The sequence below is a fragment of the Protopterus annectens genome, chromosome 6.part0 (assembly GCF_019279795.1).
Source record: "Protopterus annectens isolate FY-2018-M chromosome 6.part0, PAN1.0, whole genome shotgun sequence".
NCBI lineage: Eukaryota > Metazoa > Chordata > Ceratodontiformes > Protopteridae > Protopterus > Protopterus annectens.
Genome location: NC_056737.1, coordinates 297,399,668 through 297,416,393, shown reverse-complemented (window position 1 = coordinate 297,416,393; position 16,726 = coordinate 297,399,668). Strand labels below are relative to the sequence as shown.

The window sequence follows — 16,726 nt, the reverse complement described above, 5'->3', positions numbered from 1 at the left end:
GGTTGTATTTAAGAGGGCTCCCAGAAATACCATTTGTTGAGAAGGGATCAAATGTGACTTTTTTGTGTTCACTGAAAATCCCAGTAGGAGGAGAAGACGTTGAACAAAATCCAGATGTTGAAGTAAAAGATCCTTGCTGTCTGCCTGAATAAGGCAGTCGTCCAAATAGGGGTAAATCTGAATCCCCTGGAGTCTGCAATAAGCCACTACTGGTGCCAGGCACTTGGTAAAGACTCTGGGCAGTAGATAAACCAAAGGGCAGTACAGAGAATTGAAAGTGTCTCGAACCTGCCTTGAACCTGAGGAATTTCCTGCGTTCCTGCCTGATGGGAATGTGTAAATAAGCTTCCTTTAGATCCAATGTCACCATCCAGGCGTCCTGAGAGAGCATTGGAATCAGCTGCTGCAGAGTAAGCATCTTGAATTTTGGAATTTCCAAAAAGGTGTTTAACACAGAAAGGTCCAGAATAGGTCTCCATGAGCTTTGCTTTCTTGGAACCAGAAACAGTCTTGAATAAAAACCTTTTCCCATCTCTGAGAGTGGAACAGGCTTTATGGCTCTGATGGCCAGAAGAGCATCCACTTGATTTAAGGCCTCTGACCATTGATGTTTTGGCAGATCTGGCCAACCGAAAGCCCTTGGCAAGGTATGAAAGTGGAATTTGTAGCCTTTTAAAATCACGTCCAATACCCATTTGTCCTGGGTAATATGAGTCCAATATCTGTAAAAAAGAGAAAGTTTTCCTCCGAGAGGGGCATCCAGGTAAAGAGGTCCTGTAGCCCAACCGAGAGAGTCATTGAGTTTGCTTCCTTTGAGATTGGGATCTGTCTTCTCCCCTTCTAGGTGAAGAAGCAGTCCATTGTCTCGATCTGTAGGAGGCCTGAGCTTGGCCACGACCTCTGGAGCGTCTATATCTTCCCCTTTGAGGCCTGTCAGACGTGGGAAAGGACCAATTTTTGGAGGGCCAATTCCTGGAAAATCTAGGAGGCTGAACTTGCAAGAAATTTTTCACAGTTTGCATAGATTTTGCCTTTTCTTCCATCTTTTTAATAACCTCCTCAGCCTTAGATCCAAAAAGAACATCATGCTGAACAGGGGCATCTAATAATTTAGCCTTAACTTGTTCAGGTAAACTTTGCTCACGAAGCCAAGCATGTCTCCTGATAACAGTACCAGAGGCTGCGGCCCTGCAAGAAGCATCCAAAGCATCAAAACCACAATGCAAGCTATGTTTGTTCAGTTGTTCAGTTGCATGCAATACATCCTGTAGTTCCTTATCTTCTGCACATGCAGGAAGGGAGGCAAGCTTTTGCTTCAAAACAGACAAAAGAAATTGCTGATGCTTAAACATATGAAACTGGCAATTTAAAGCCCTAAAAGAAAGGGTAGCAGAAGTATATACCTTTTTACCCCACCTGTCTAAGGCACGAGAATCCTTCTCAGAGGGAATAGGATTCTTAGAAGAAGCAACTTTAGCAGCCTTAGAGCCCTGAGATATAGTTTCAGGATCTGCAGAAGGATTCTTAAACAAGAACAAATGAGACTCAGGAACCCTATAAAACCTATCAGGCTTAGAGGGAGCAGGAGGCATGGAGTCAGGATTCAAATTAGCCTAGGAAAAAGCATCATCCACAATGTCAAGAACAGGAGGGATAGCCAAAGGCCTATGTTGAGGAAGAAGAAGGAATTCTCTAAGCCTCTTCTTGGAAGCAGAATAATCCTGACCTTCCCAATGAAAATGTTCCCTCATCTCATGTAAGGTTTCCCCAAAAGAAAAATCTTCAGGCGGAGAGGCAGAGGGCAAGGAGTCCTCAGCATCCGAATCCTCATAAGGAGGAAAAGAATATTCCTGATCGGAGGAAGAGACAGAAGATATAGAAGCCTGGTCAGAGGAATCCATAGGAACATCCTGTCGAGGCCTTTTCTCAAGGGGGGGTGAGAACCCTAATCATAGTAAGCAAATCTTCAGCCATCCTTAACAATTGCTTCTGTGTCCTGGGAGTAGATTCAGAAGTAGCTTGAGCAGGAGCTTTGGACTTAACAGGAGTCTTTGTCTTTGCCTTTGAAATAGTGATGTGAGTAGCCCTGAATACCCCCTCAGAAGCCGGTACCTGCACAGCGGTTCCGGACCCATCCGAGGGAGCGACGTCCGAAGGTCCTGCAGCAGATAAAATAGAAGGCCTTGATGGCTCCCCATGGGAGTCCGTATCGGCCATCGGTTCAGAAGTGGCAGACGACAGGGGCTGCAAAAGCGCCTCACTGACGACAGCCGAACCGGACGCTGGCTCCAGCTGCAACGAGTCCTGTTTGGACCTCGGAGGCCTGTCCTTGTCTTTGCACTTCTTTTGAATTCCGGTAGTATCCGACAACATTCTATAATTGAAGCGTCTGCCAAAGTAATTCAGAGCCCAGTCGCACCTGCGTTTGATAGTACGAGAATTAAACCTGGCACAGAACCGACAACAAGAAACGTCGTGGTCAGGGCCTAAGCAAGGTAGACAGTAAGAGTGGAAATCTTTATGAGGTATTTGTTTCCCACACGTAATACAATTATTAATTTTTCTGACATCGGAGGAACAAGAAAAATATTCCCCAACGGGGTACTTAGCTTTGAGAAGAGAAGTAAGAACTTCGGACCGACAACAACCAAAAACGCTGTTCGAAAATCACCAACCAACGACTTGCGAGCTGCTTTCCACCCCACGGCAAGAAAGACTGGAGAAGATGGCGTCGGCTGAGGGCTATGTACCCGAGCGTACTGACGTCAGGGTACTGGCTTGTACAGCCGACGCCGGACCCAGACTTTGGGATTCTGTCCGACCTCGGGCTGCCTGCCGGCAGGAGCACCCTACAGTTATGACTGCAACAGTGAAACACGATGAACATCTGTCTACATTTTGAGATTCACCACCAAGAGTGGCTTCGGTATCTGTAGGCGGGGTGTGGGCCGAAGAGCCAGCGACCTCGGGCACAGAAGACACCGCCAATGAAGAGTCATCGGTAGGCAGGGGCTGCGTAGGTGCCACGCTGAGAACTGGACCACCTGTAGTCGGCTTTGGCAGGCCACGGACCTCATGTGTCGGTCCTTATCTTTGCGTTTTTTTAGAAAAAACTGGAGTCGGAGTATCCGACGACATAATATAGTTAAATTTTTGCCAAAATAGTGCTGGGCGAACTCTGCCCGACGCTTAATGGTGCGTTTGTTGAATGTAGCACAAAAACAACAGACGGAGACGTCGTGGTCTGGGCCTAAGCAAGGAATGCAGAGGGAATGAAAATCCTTATGCGGTATTTGCTTCCCACAAGAAATACAATTATTAACTTTGTCTGACATTGGTCTGAGGCAAGAAAAGTTTCCCCAACGGGGTACTTAGCTTTCAAGAAGACTTCGGTTGCAAAATTTTCGTAATTTCAGGAGCTGGCCGACCGGCACTTGAGAACTGCTTCTGCTTCGGGCACCGCACGGCAAGAAAGACTGGAGAAAATGGCGTCGGCTGGTTCTTTTATACCCCTGGCGCACTGACGTCAGGGAAGAAGCGACAACAGACGCCAGACCTAGACTTTGGAATTCGGCCGACCGAGGACCCGCCTGACGGCAGGATAACCCATCTGTTATGACTGCAGCTGTATGCACGATGAACATCTGGAGACATGCACTTGTCAAACCCATCTTTAAGGTAAAGGGAAAGAGAAACCCCAGCATCATACAGACCCATAAGTTTACTTTCTTGGTGTGGAAAAGTAAGAGAGAGAAGGTTATTTAGGATATATTGCCAGAAATGGAAAGGTTGGAACTTAAAACTATATATCAGCAGCCATAAGTTGAAAACACATCTATAACCACCTGTAGCATGATATTCTAGATCATAACTACAAATAAAAAAATTGTGCTGTGATGTAATTTACATAGACTTAACTTCAGCATTTGATAGGGTCATACACAAAACACTGATCAATAAATTAGAACTATGTATCAATGTCATTTTGATAAGATGGGTAGCTGCATGGCAAGTATACAGCAACTGGACATGTGAAATTTTAGGTTACAGTCAGGGTGTCCCCACAGGGTTCTGTCCCAGGCCCATACTTGCCTAGGTTGTATCTTTCAGATTTATCTTTTTCATCGGAGGTGTTCTACAGTTTGTATGCAGATTACTTAAAATGGGTTAGCGGATTATTTATGTAACGGATAGGACATGTCTGCAAAAGAACCTTGGAAACAGAAGAATAATATGCCGATAAATGCATCAAAAGCTACGCATATGAGATTTGGGAGCCATTAAAGGAATCTACAGTTTCAAACATTGTGTTCTGTTTTAAATATTCACCTTTCATTTTATGACCTGGGTATATGGGTAAATCCAGCTTTAGGTTTTTCTAATCATATCAGCCAAATGATTAATGACAGTTACAAAATTATAGGGTGTAGAAAAAGATTTATGAAGTCGGGAAAATCAGAAATGATGAAATCATTGTTTGTAAGCTATGTTAGACCCAAACTAGAGAATGGAATAACAATATGGAAACAAGCATGAGTAAACTGGAAGGATTACAGCGGAAATATATAAAGGGCACCTGTGGGTATGAAAATTTAAGTTACTATGAAAGACTAAAATGTCTGAATGTGTACAGTGTCTCATATAGGTATTTAAGAGGAAACCTTAATCAGGTTTTTAGGGCGTTTAGAGTTAACTATCTCTGTGAATGTTTGGGGTTATCTAACATTAGAAGAGAATCATCGGATAACATATGCAGAAAATTATATAGGAATGAGAAGTGTAATAATTGGTTTTCTGAGACAACAACTGATGCATGGAACAGACTACCAAATTATATTAAAGAAAGTACAAGAATAGCCTGGACACATTATGGGGATGATAGTTTTGATATATTGGCAGGCTAGAAAAGCATTACTGCCTACACCTAAAATATCTGTATGCATGTATGTACCAAAACATGTAGAGTAAATGCAGTTTCTGAAGGCAATCAATAAGGCCTGGAACATATGGAATAGGGTGAGGGGAAAGAAGAGAAGATGGAAGTGAGGTAAGAGTCTTGCATGTACTTAAAAGGCATTCTATATGAGATAACGGTCTCCTTCTACCATCAAACAAATGCAATGGAACCAAAGACACATTAGAGGCATGAGTAAGAAATGATATGTGGTAAAACATATTTTACACATACTGCACAGCAATTTTTCTGGGGAAGATACTTCTGAAGATGAATTAAGTTATTTCTGTGTTCCGTACCTGTAAATGCCTTCTACCAAGATCAGTATTTTTTTCCAGGGTCGATGTGTACGAGGCTGCCCATTTACAACTGCATCTCTCAGCAATTTCTCCAGACTCTGCATATCTAATAAATTAAAAAAAAGTGTTCCTAAACAAGAATCCATAGGTGAATACTACAAGTCCCTTGGGCCAAACCTCAATGATAACTGCTCTAAATTCAAAGGCTAAATAAAATGAAATTCATAACTAATTAATTAGATTATTTATTTATTTATTTTCTATACATGTTTTACAAAGCTTATTAAAATGGAACCCAAAGTAACTACTTAAAAATGTTCAGTTTAATCATCCTACAATATCTTTCACTTTTAAAACCCATAACAGCAATCTAAAGGAAGTAGCAAACATACATGAAATGACTTACCAGAACAAGAATCTCAAAAGTACAAAATGGCATAATGCACACTACTCAAACACATGTAAAACTTTATGAGTTTTTACAGCAACCTCTACGCTAAAACTCAATATGGATGTTTCAACTCAAATTTCTTTAAACATTTTAAACATTACTCAAACTACTTATGTGTACGAGGGGACAACTCTCCCAGCATCTCCATTTTGGGGGGGGGGGGTTGCTTCACACACTAATTTCAAAAGCAACACTGCACACCGCTGGGTAAAAAGAGAATTGGTGTGTGCTTTTTTGTTGCTTGTGTTTTTTTTTGTTTGTTTCATTTCTCAGCAAAGCAAATTTCCTATTTCATAAAATTTTCTGTCCATGGAGATGGAATCGGGAGAACACAGCACAGCCCTAGACAAGAGAACAACCACATTTGTGGTTCTGAATCCACTCTTTATAAAAAGTTCAGTCAAATGGATCACAATGAAATGAAGTAGAAACAGGAAACAAGTCCAATCTTTAATAAATTTTAATATGGACTTGGTGGGCACAAAATACAACGATATGCTGATCAACTACTTAGAGGTAATTACAAGAGCTTTTACTTAAATGTCAGATTTTATCCACATATTATGTAAGTTAGGGCTGAATAAAATATGATGAATTACTTTGAGTTAACTTTTTTTCTCTGCAAACCTGTTTTGCCTCGATTAGGAGCAGATATTGTTACAGATAATCCTGCTTCAATGGTTTAATGTGATGTATGCACTACATACTGCCAGTTTCCACACTCAAGAATGAAGTTGTGACTGTGGACACAGTTTCTTGAGTTTAACTAGGGAAATCATACATCAGAGGATCCTGCTGAGAGAATGGCAGTGATTACTAGAAATCAGTTCATCCATTCTTTTGTGGGAAAGGGGTTCAGTTGTGATACATCTATTCGTCTGTAAGTTGATGACAGAATCTGAGGCTAGAAACTTGGTCGGGTAAGCAGCACTCTGTGCTGAAGCAGGGAATCAGAGTGCATGAAAGCAAGCATGGACTACTAGATCAGTATTGCTGTTTCGGTTTCAAAGATGTACCATGTAGAAGCTGCAGTAGAGAGGGAGGAGAACCCCCCCCCCCCAATTCTAAAATAACAGCCGAATCATCATCTCTCCTATCCCTACAGTTTGACCTGATAACATGGATGGCAAATTGGGCCATACAGGGAAAAATGGAGGTCAATGATAGAAGAAGCTAAAAACAGCCTACTTAAAAAAACATTCCACTACATATGGTATCAAATGCATTAATTTGATCGATAACACAAAATACTGACTGAAAAAATGTGGAAAACTCAAAATAATGAAAATGGGAATTTGCCCTGTCCCCACAGTTGTGCACTTCCGGAATTGGTATATATAATTAGAAGCGGGTTGGGGGGGGGGTCAGGGAGGCTAGCATAAAATGGGTGTCAAAATTGAGTTTTTCACATTTAAGTCAGTCGATATTTTTTTGTCAATCAAGTGAATGTATTCCATATGGTACAGCCCACTGCCATCATGCATCCAATGTCTGGTAGTTTACCTTGCTTCTTTTTTATTTAGTTATTTATTTATTTTTTTAACATTATTTGCAGTGGATGTTAGAGCATGCACCAAGTCATGAAATCAAATCACAATTTTTCTAGTATCCAGTTTTTAGTAGCAGACATACAAAGTTATAATATCCAATATTTTTCCATTAACCACATCTGGCATTATATATAATTAAATTACAAAAAGAAAAAAAAAGATATTTCACCATGTTCTGTACAAATAAAGTCTTAATACAATAGAAGGCCTGAATCAGCTACGCCATTTAACTATTCAGGAATTAAAGCACCAAGAAACTAGTTTGTGGAAAAAAAAAATTTAATATTAAGATGGTATAAAAGAAAGTTATATACTTACCATAATGATGTATGCATATGCATGTTTAGGATAACCTTCTACCTCTAGGGCTCAAGGCCAGAAAGAAAGACTCTGACAGCTTTGCACAAACTTTCCCAGGACACCAAAAATCTCTCGAGTGTAAAGACAGCTCTCCAGATCTCTGTTAAACCATGGAAAGCAATGCCCAAGAAGAAAGGAGGCATGTTTCAACTCAACATTGTATTACAGTTTTCCAAGAAAGGAGTCAACAAACTCTTTAAAAAAATCTAACATTAAACCAGAAAGGCAAGGAGGAGAGGTCACAGAGAAAGATGGACCTAATTCTACACATCTATCAATATGGTAAGCAAATGATTTTTATATGTTCTTTTCCAATCTGCCAAAAATTAAATACTTTGATTCCTCTACCTCTCAATGTATAGTGAACATCACTGCATCATGCTAAGCAAAGGTAATTACAGATTACAGACATAAGCTTCTCTGCTCCTAAATGCACTTACTTTCAAATTTCTGGAAAAAAAAATACCGTTCACCTTTCCTGAATAGCTTGATTATTAAATGCTATTCCTACAAACTCTGAAGTTCTGATACTATTCATTTACAAAGACAGATCCTTATCTTGGTCACCTGTGAAAGATCCTTCTCTAAACTTCCCACTGCTTTCTGGAATTCCCTTCCTGACTCTATCACATTGATAATTACACCTCATTAAAGAAAACAAATTTACCTGCTTCAGAAATTCTGGTTAATTCTTGCCATAACTCTTCTCTCTCTTCCATCATCCCAAATGATAGTGTCTCTTAGTACCTTCTACTTGTACTTCAAAGACTCTAAAAAATATTTTTTTTTCTTGGTATACTTGTGTCCTTCTATCATATGTTCATAGGTATATACTAGGGTAATGACCACCAGTTCCTACATAAGCCTAGCTATGCAATCTACCCCCAATGTTGTCCCTATGCATCATAGCCATTTATTATGAGGGGTATGTTACTCAGGAAGTTTCTACAGGTTGTGTGTATGTGGAGGGGGGAATATGTTAATTTGTAGTTTCCTTCCCTACACATTTACAAACCCACTTATTTTACTTTGCTTTTTTACTTGCATTTTTATTCTACACATGCCTTTTACTTTGTGCACTTAATGCACACACAAAAAGAAATTATGTGCTCACCATAACATTCCATCTGTGTTGTCCATTTTCATTCTTCAACTGATGGGTTCAGATCAGGGACTTCAGATCCAACTCGGCCGCTGAATAAGCTCATGGCAAATCTGAGCTCTCGAGCCTCTCTTTTACTCATAATACACCAACCCCTATTATCTCAGATCTTGCTTGCAAGCTATTAAAAAAAGACACAACTCTTATACAATCTTATGCAAATATATCAGAAAGACACTGGCAAACCCAAATCTGGTGCTCTGTAAAGTCTGGAAGAGGCAGACATTTTGTTATATCCACCCACTCTTCTATAAACCATAAGGTTGGGGGTCTGTGGGTGGGGAGTTGAGGAAGAATGAAAATGGACAACACAGATGGAATGTTATGGTGAGTACATAACTTCCTTATCTGATGTTTGTCAATTTTCATTCTGTCCTCAACTGACAGGAGAGCCCCCAGCTACCTAAATTCCAGAGTGGAATTAAGGAAGGATATTTCTAAGCAGCATTGAGCCAAAAGATGCTCTACTTCTGGATACCAAATCCAGCTTGTAATTAGTGATAAAAATGTGGGGTAAAGCCCAAGCTGCTGCTGCACAAATGTCATCCATGGAAGCCCTTGAGTGAAAAACTGAGGAAGTTGCTACAGATGTGGCTGAATGAGCACGTATTTTCTTTGGTAAAGTTATTCCCAATTTGTTGTAAATAAAAGAAATGCAGTCAGTAAGCCATTTGGCTAAAGTGACTTTAGATACCGGTTTACACAACTTCAGACCAGCAAGGGATACAAATAATTGATCTGTAATTCTGATTTCTTTTGTTCCATGCAAATAGAAACGTAATTGCCTATGAACATCAAGTGACTGTAATAAGTATTCTCCCTTGTTCGAATAATTTATGAAGAAAACTGGTAGGTTAACGGATTGGTTAATGTTAAGAGTATGACAACTTTGGGCAAAAAGGATGCATTAGTTCATAAGAAAAGTCTATTCTAATGAAATATCAGATATGGAGGTTTCACTGACTACACCTGGATGGCTCAGTGGTGCAGCGGTTTGCGTTATCACCTCACAGCAAGAGGCTCTCCAGTTCCGATTCTCGGATGGGGTTCCTTCTGTGTGAAGTCTACATGTCCTCCCTACATTTGTGTGGGGTTCCTCCAGGTGCTCCAGTTTCCTCCCACATTACAAAGATATGCATCTGGAGCATTTCTCCCAGGACCTCTGCTGAAAACTGGCTTGTTCCAAGTCAGACTTTCCCAATAATCAAATGCTGAATAAAAAATAAAAACAAATACATTTTTGAAATCCGTTTAGCAGAAGTAATGGCAAACAGAACAAGTTTTCCAAGACAGAAATTTAACATTGCAATAATGTGCAGATTCAAAGGGTGGAAGGACCAAAGATTGCAGTACCAGATTTAGATACCATGGAGGTGTAGGATCTTTAAAAGGAGGTTTGAGTAGAACTGTGCCCCGTAAGAAGGCTTTACATACCTTATGAGAAGCCAGTGAAAAGTCATCAAACCCCACATGAAAATTATAAATTGCTGCCAACTGGACTTTACCTGTTGAAGAAAGTACACTTGTGTACACTTACCATAAATGTAGATGTTCGAGTGTATTCACTGCTACAGTCATCACATTTGGGTTATCTGCTTCAAGTAGCCCTCAGTCGGCCTGATTATCAAAGTCTTGGGTCCTGTGTCGGTTGCTGTCTCATCTTTCGTGACGTCAGGTAGTCAGGGGTATAAAGCATGCAGCCTACGCCATTACATTAGTTTTTCTTGCCCCAGATGTCAGGTGCCTCCCTTAATGGGAAGCAATTAAATATAAATATACAAGGTTATGCCTCCAACAAAAAAGCAAATACATCAAAAAGCTTTTAAGTATAGTAAAGGAGAACAGAGGTATAGCCAAAAGAAGTCAGGGGGCTGGAGGGAGGGTAACCATGACTGCAACAATGAATGCACTCGAACATCTACATTTATGGTAAGTGTACACAACTGTACTATGTTCTTCATGTTTCACTGTTGCAGTCATCACATTTGGGTAGATTCCCCGAGGAGGAATTTAGACAGCATTAGGACCAGCTATAAGGCCCTGCAAGAATAGAGTGGCAAAGCCAGCTCTGCATTTAGAGAAAATTGGCAAATGGTAATGCTTGGTGAAATTATGTACAGAAACCCAGGTAGCAGCTTCTAGGGTGTCTCTGGTAAGGACACCTCTGAGAAAGGCTGTAGAGGAAGATGCAGCCCTGGTTGAATGGGGTCTAATCCCCTGTGGGATAGGTTTTCAATGGTGCTTATAGCAGAAATGAATGCAATGGCCTATCCATTTAGAAATGGTTTGCTTTGAAATGGCCTTCCCCTCTGCCCCTGCAGTAAATGCCACCAGCAGTTGTTCAGATTTCCTTTGAGGTTTAGTCATATCCAAGTAAAATCTAAGTTGTCTGCGCACATCTAAGAAGTGTAGTATCCGTTCCCCTTTGTTCTGTGGATTAGCAAATGAATGGACTGATTAAAAACCACACTGGATACCACCTTGGGCATGAAGGAAGGACTGGTCCTGAGTGACACCCTGTCTGCATGAAAGATGATGAAAGGCTCCACTGCCATAAGGGCCTGTAATTCAGATACCCTTCTTGCTGAAGTGATTGCTAAAAGGAAAGCTGTTTTCCAAGAAAGGAATTTTAACTCAGCAGTTGCAGCTGGCTCAAAAGGAGGAAGAGTGAGTTTTTCCAATACAAAATTAAGGTCCCAGGCTGGAGTTGGGGCTCCCTGGGTGGTCTTTCATTTCTGGCCCCACTGAGGAACTGCTTGAGCAGTGGGTGAGAAAAGAGGGGTGGTTCTGTGTTGTAATGAGCTGAAATGGCTGAGGCGTGAATTTTGATGGCGGAAAAGGAAAGGCCCTTGTGAAGCATCTCGAATCTGAGGTAAATTGGACGCTGCTGTGGCCATCCCTTGAGTTTGGTTCCAGGCACAAAATCTTTTCCATTTTCAGCATAAGATTTTCTAGTACTAGGCCTCCTTGCCTCCAAAATTACATCCAACACTTGTTTACTGAGGGATGGTAACAGAGAGATTAGGTAACTAGCCAGGCTGCCAGGTTCAGGGTTTGAAGCTGAGGGTGCAGAATCTGGCTCTCCTGCTGAGACAGCACGGTAGGGGTCTGAGGTAGGTGCTATAGGGCCAGCTGTGACACTGCGCAAGAGGGGTACACCAGTGTTGGCGTGGCCAGTCTGGTGCAATCAGTATCATCCTTGGTTTGTCCTGTTTGATCTTTAGTAGTACTTTGGAGAGGAGAGGCAGAGGAGGAAAGGCATAAACTGATAGATTTTTCCAGCTGAAGAACAGAGCATCCACTTTCCAAGCTTGTTTGTGGGGAATCCTTGTGCAGAATTTATCCAATTGACAGTTCTGGGGGGAGGCAAACAGGTCTATATCTGGGATCCCCCATTTGTTGATCAACATGTTGAAAATCTTTGGTTCCAGTTTCCACTCGTGTGGGTCCATGAGATTTCTGCTTAGTTTGTCTGCCAGTGTACTTAGTTTTCCTGGCAGGAATTGAGCATGTAGATGAACAAGGCTGTGTTCCACACAGCCATGGCTAATCTGCAGAGGGGGTAAGAATGGGTACCCCCCTGCTTGTTTATGTACCACACAACAGTGGTGTGGTCCCGTCTTTACCATTAATTGTCCTGAAAGAATGTGGTCCTTGAAGGCTGTCAAGAGCAGTCTGTACAGCTAACAATTCTTTTTGATTGATATGCAGGTACATTTGACTTGGGTTCCATTTGCCTTGACTGCACTTCCCTGCCAGATGAGCCCCCCCCCCCCCCGCCCCATGCATAGTCTGATGCATCTGTTGTTAGGGTTTGGGTAGCAGGGGCTAAAGTGAATGGTAGTCCCTTGTTTTGGTGACAGGCCTCTGCCTACCAAAGGAATTCTAACCATAGGCAAAGTATGATATTAATCATTGCTTCTAGATCCTGAGAATGTTGACACCATAGACTTTTTAGATACCATTGTAGTTTCCTCATATGCAGTCTTGCATATGGAATTAGTAGAATACAAGAGGCCATGAACCCCAAGGCTTGCAGTATTTCCCTTGCAGATAGCTGGGTTTTTGTGGCCACTAGTTTGAAGTAAGTTGTCAAATGAATTTGTTTCTCTGGCATGAGAAAAGCCATCTGGGAAGTTGTGTTCAAGCTTGCTCCCAAGAATATAATTTGTTGACAGGGTACCAGCTGTGATTTCTTTTCATTTATGGTGTGCCCCAGACAAGTTAACACCTTTTGTACAAATGCCAGATGATTCAGAAGTATGTCCTGGCTTTCTGCCTGAATTAGACAATTGTCCAGGTATGGGTATATTTGAATATTTCTTTGCCTACAAACTGTAATGACTGGAGCTAGGCACTTTGTGAATACCCTGGGTGCAGAAGATAAGCCAAAGGGCAGTGCAGAGAACTGATAGTGCATGCAGCCTGCTTTGAAGCGTAGGTATTTTCTGCAAGATTTTCTGATTGGGATGTGCAGGTAGGCTTCCTTTAAATCCAGTGTTGCCAACCAGGCATCTTTGCCTATCATGGGAAGCAACTGGTGAAGAGTTAGCATCTTGAATTTTGGAATCAACAAAAAGATGTTTAGGATAGACAGGACCAGGATAGGATTCCATCAGTTGTCTTTTCTGGGTACCAGGAAAAGTCTTGAGTAGAAACCTTGTCGCTTTTCCTCTTCTGGTACAGTCTGAATAGCCTTTAATCTTAAGAGAGAGAGTACTTGCTTTTGAGCCTCTGCCCACTGATTTGGAGGAAGATCTGGCAAACCATTTGGGGTTGGTAATGTGTGGAAGTGAAATCTGTACCCTTGGGAAACTCTTTAAAACCCATTTGTCCTGGGTGAAGAGTTCCCAGTTTTTTGCTTGCAGAGCAATCTTTCCCCCTAAAGGAGCAGTCAGTTGAGAAGTGCTTGGAAGTTTTAAAGTTAAGTCACTGAGACAGCTTACCATGGGGGGGGGGGGGAGTATTACTACTCCCTGATTTGGAAGTGGAAGCCCCCCACTGCTTAATTCTGTGCGTACCCTGGGACTGGAGCCTGGGTGTTCTGCTGGCTCTGGGTTTAAACTAAGAAGGCCTGGAAGAGGCAGGAAAGGACCAATTTTTTGAGGGCCAATGCCTACTAAATCCAGGAGGCTGCACTTGTAAGAAATCTTTAACAGCTTTTTCCTCCATCTTTTTAAGAACTTCTTCTGCTTTGTCGCCAAACAGGCGGTCCTGATTTAAGGGAGCATCCAGCAATTTAGTTTTAACATGATCTGGCAAAGATTGCTCCTTAAGCCAAGCATGCCTTCTAAGTACAGACCCAGTGACAGCAGCCCTGCAAGACACCTCTAGTGAATCAAAACCACATTGCAAAGTATGTTTTCCAACCTGTTCAGCAGAATGCATTAAATCCTGTAAATCCTTATTTTCAGCACAATCAGGAATCAACATCATTTTCTGTTTAAGCAATCCAATAATATGCTGCTGTTACTTTAACATATGAAACTGGCAATTTAAGGCCCTTATGGCCAAGGTTGCAGAGGTGTATACCTTCTTAGCCCATCTATCCAGGGCCCTGGAATCTCTATCAGAGGGGGTAGGATTTTGGCAGTATACTCTTAATGCCCTTGGGTCCCTGTGAAATATTCTCGGTATCTGCAGTAGGATTTTTAAAAAGGAACGTGAGAATCAGGAACCCTGTAATATCTATCAGGTTTTCTGGGAGCAGGAGGTAAAGAGTCAGGGGCCAAGCTAGATACCGAAAAGGCATCGTCAACAATGTCCAGCACAGGAGGGATAACTAAAGGCCTGGGTTGGGGCAGGAGTAAAAAAATCTCTAAACCTCTTTTTAGAATCAGAGTAATCCTGGCTTTCCCAGAGAAGCAGAGGGAATAGAGTCCTCTGTATCAGAATTATCATAGGTAGATAAAGGTAAATCTTGGTCATCAGAGGAGACAGAAATTTCAGAATCCTGGTCAGAAGTATCATAAGCAAATTCAGTCCTAGGTCTCTTAGAGGGGGAAGGTTAGCTTCCCCTGATTAAAGTAATAAGATTTTCAGCCATTCATATCATTTGTTTTTTAGGCATAGAGGCCTGACCATGCGGTCCGGGTGTCGGTTTCCTAGGTATGGTTAGAGTTTTAGGCCTAGAAGATGGCGTCGGTTTAATATACAAGTCAGCAGGCCTGAATACACCCCCAGAAGCTAGTGCCTGCACAGCGGCTCCAGACCAATCCAAGGTAGAGACATCCGCAGGTTCCACAGTTGAAGCATCTAGCGGCATACCGGACTCCGAATGGCTCTCAGTAGAGGCCTGAGAATCTAAAGTAGCGGGTATCAGGGTCTGTGAAAGTGCCTCACTGAGTACCGGCGAACTGGCAACTAGCTTAGGAGAAGCGTCTTCGGCAGCTTTATTTATTTATTTATTGCAGTTGGTTTACCAGGATAGTCCATTGGGCCATAAAGAACCCGTTTTCAATGGAGTCCTGGGGAGAAAAGCTCCAAAACAAACAAATATACATTCAACAATTTACATTAACAATCTAGGTACAGAGAGTTATTGGTACTATTTTGACAGGAAAAAGCAAAACTTATCACATGTATAATAGCAGTCATAACAGTTAATACAATTAAGAAGTGACCTACAAGTAATAGAGACAAATTAATAGAGATTAGAGAACAAAGATAGTAGGTACATAAAGTAGGATATGGTATTGAAGGAGATTTAGTAGAGTTAGTTATGTGGGGTGGGAGCAAGAGCATTCCCACTGTGTTGCTAGATGTAAGAAGAGAGACTTTTTGAAGGTGAAGTGGTTAGAGGTGGTGCGAATGAGTGGTGGTAGGGAGTTCCAGAGGCGAGGCTGAAGGAAAGAAGGTTTTTTCCTGGTGGATAAGTAGGTTTATGCACTTCAAGTAGATTTTGATTGTTTGACCTTAGAACTCTGCTAGGTAGGTGCATTTTAAAGGCAGAGGAAAGGGAGGGACAGAGTGAGGGGTTTAGAATAAGCTTATGGGCTAGAGTTAGTTGGGTGTAAGTTAGTTGATTGGGAAGTTCTAGCCATTTTAGCTTATGGAGGGAGACACAGTGGTGAGTAGAGGACTTATGGCTGGTGGCGAATTTTGCAATTGTTATAGCAGGAAGTAAGCTGTTTTTTTAATGAGGACTGAAGATTAGTTAGTAGTGGGGCACCATAGAGAAGGGAGGGGATAAGAAAGGAGGTAGAGAGAGAGATTTTAGTGTCAGATGTGAGGTAGGCTTTCTATCTATAAAGCATGCCAAGTTTTTGATGTGTTTTTTTAATGTTTATTTGCAGGTGGGAGTTGAATTTAAGTAGGTTGTCAATTTGGACCCCAAGTAGTTTAGTTTCTGATACTATTTCAAGGGGTGAGTTGTTTTGACTAGTAATTAAGAATGTACTTATGTCTGGAGGGATAACTTTTGAAGGAGTAAATAACATTAGTTTGGTCTTGGTGGCATTGAGAGCTAGATGATTACTTAGCATCCATTGCTCTGTGGAAGAGAAAGCATCTTGGGTAAGTTTTTGTAGTGTAGTGATAGAAGAGGCAGAACAGATGATAGTAGAATCATCTGCATATTGGATGATGCTAGAGGAAGGAATTGATTTGTAGAAGTCATTTATAAATATATTGAAGAGAAGAGGACCCAGTATGGAGCCTTGTGGCACTCCTGTGGGGGTACTAAGGAAGGAGGAGGTAGCTTTTTTCCATTTTACAGCTTGATTTCTGTTAGAAAGGTAACTAGAGAACCAGTTCAGAGAGGAGGAAGATAGGTGGAGTTTGGAAAGTTTAGTTAAGAGCAGGTTGTGTGAGATAGTGTCGAAGGCTTTGGAGAGGTCAAGAAGCAAAGTGGATACAATTTGCCCAGAGTCACGGGCTTTATTTACAGTTTCAAGGAAGGAGAGGAGGGCAGTCATAGTACTATGATTAGGTCTGAAACCATGCTGCGTA

The 16,726-nt window shown here is 41.6% G+C and overlaps 1 protein-coding gene across 1 annotated transcript in view; it reads right to left on the bottom strand.

Annotated features, from left to right (window-relative positions):
- Window positions 1-16,726, bottom strand: part of LOC122803824 (serine palmitoyltransferase 2-like) — a 581,324-nt gene that overhangs the window by 76,282 nt on the left and 488,316 nt on the right. Inside the window, exon 7 of the mRNA XM_044073509.1 lies at window positions 5,254-5,359. Coding sequence (XP_043929444.1) covers window positions 5,254-5,359 — 106 coding nt within the window. The remainder of the gene's footprint in view (window positions 1-5,253; window positions 5,360-16,726) is intronic.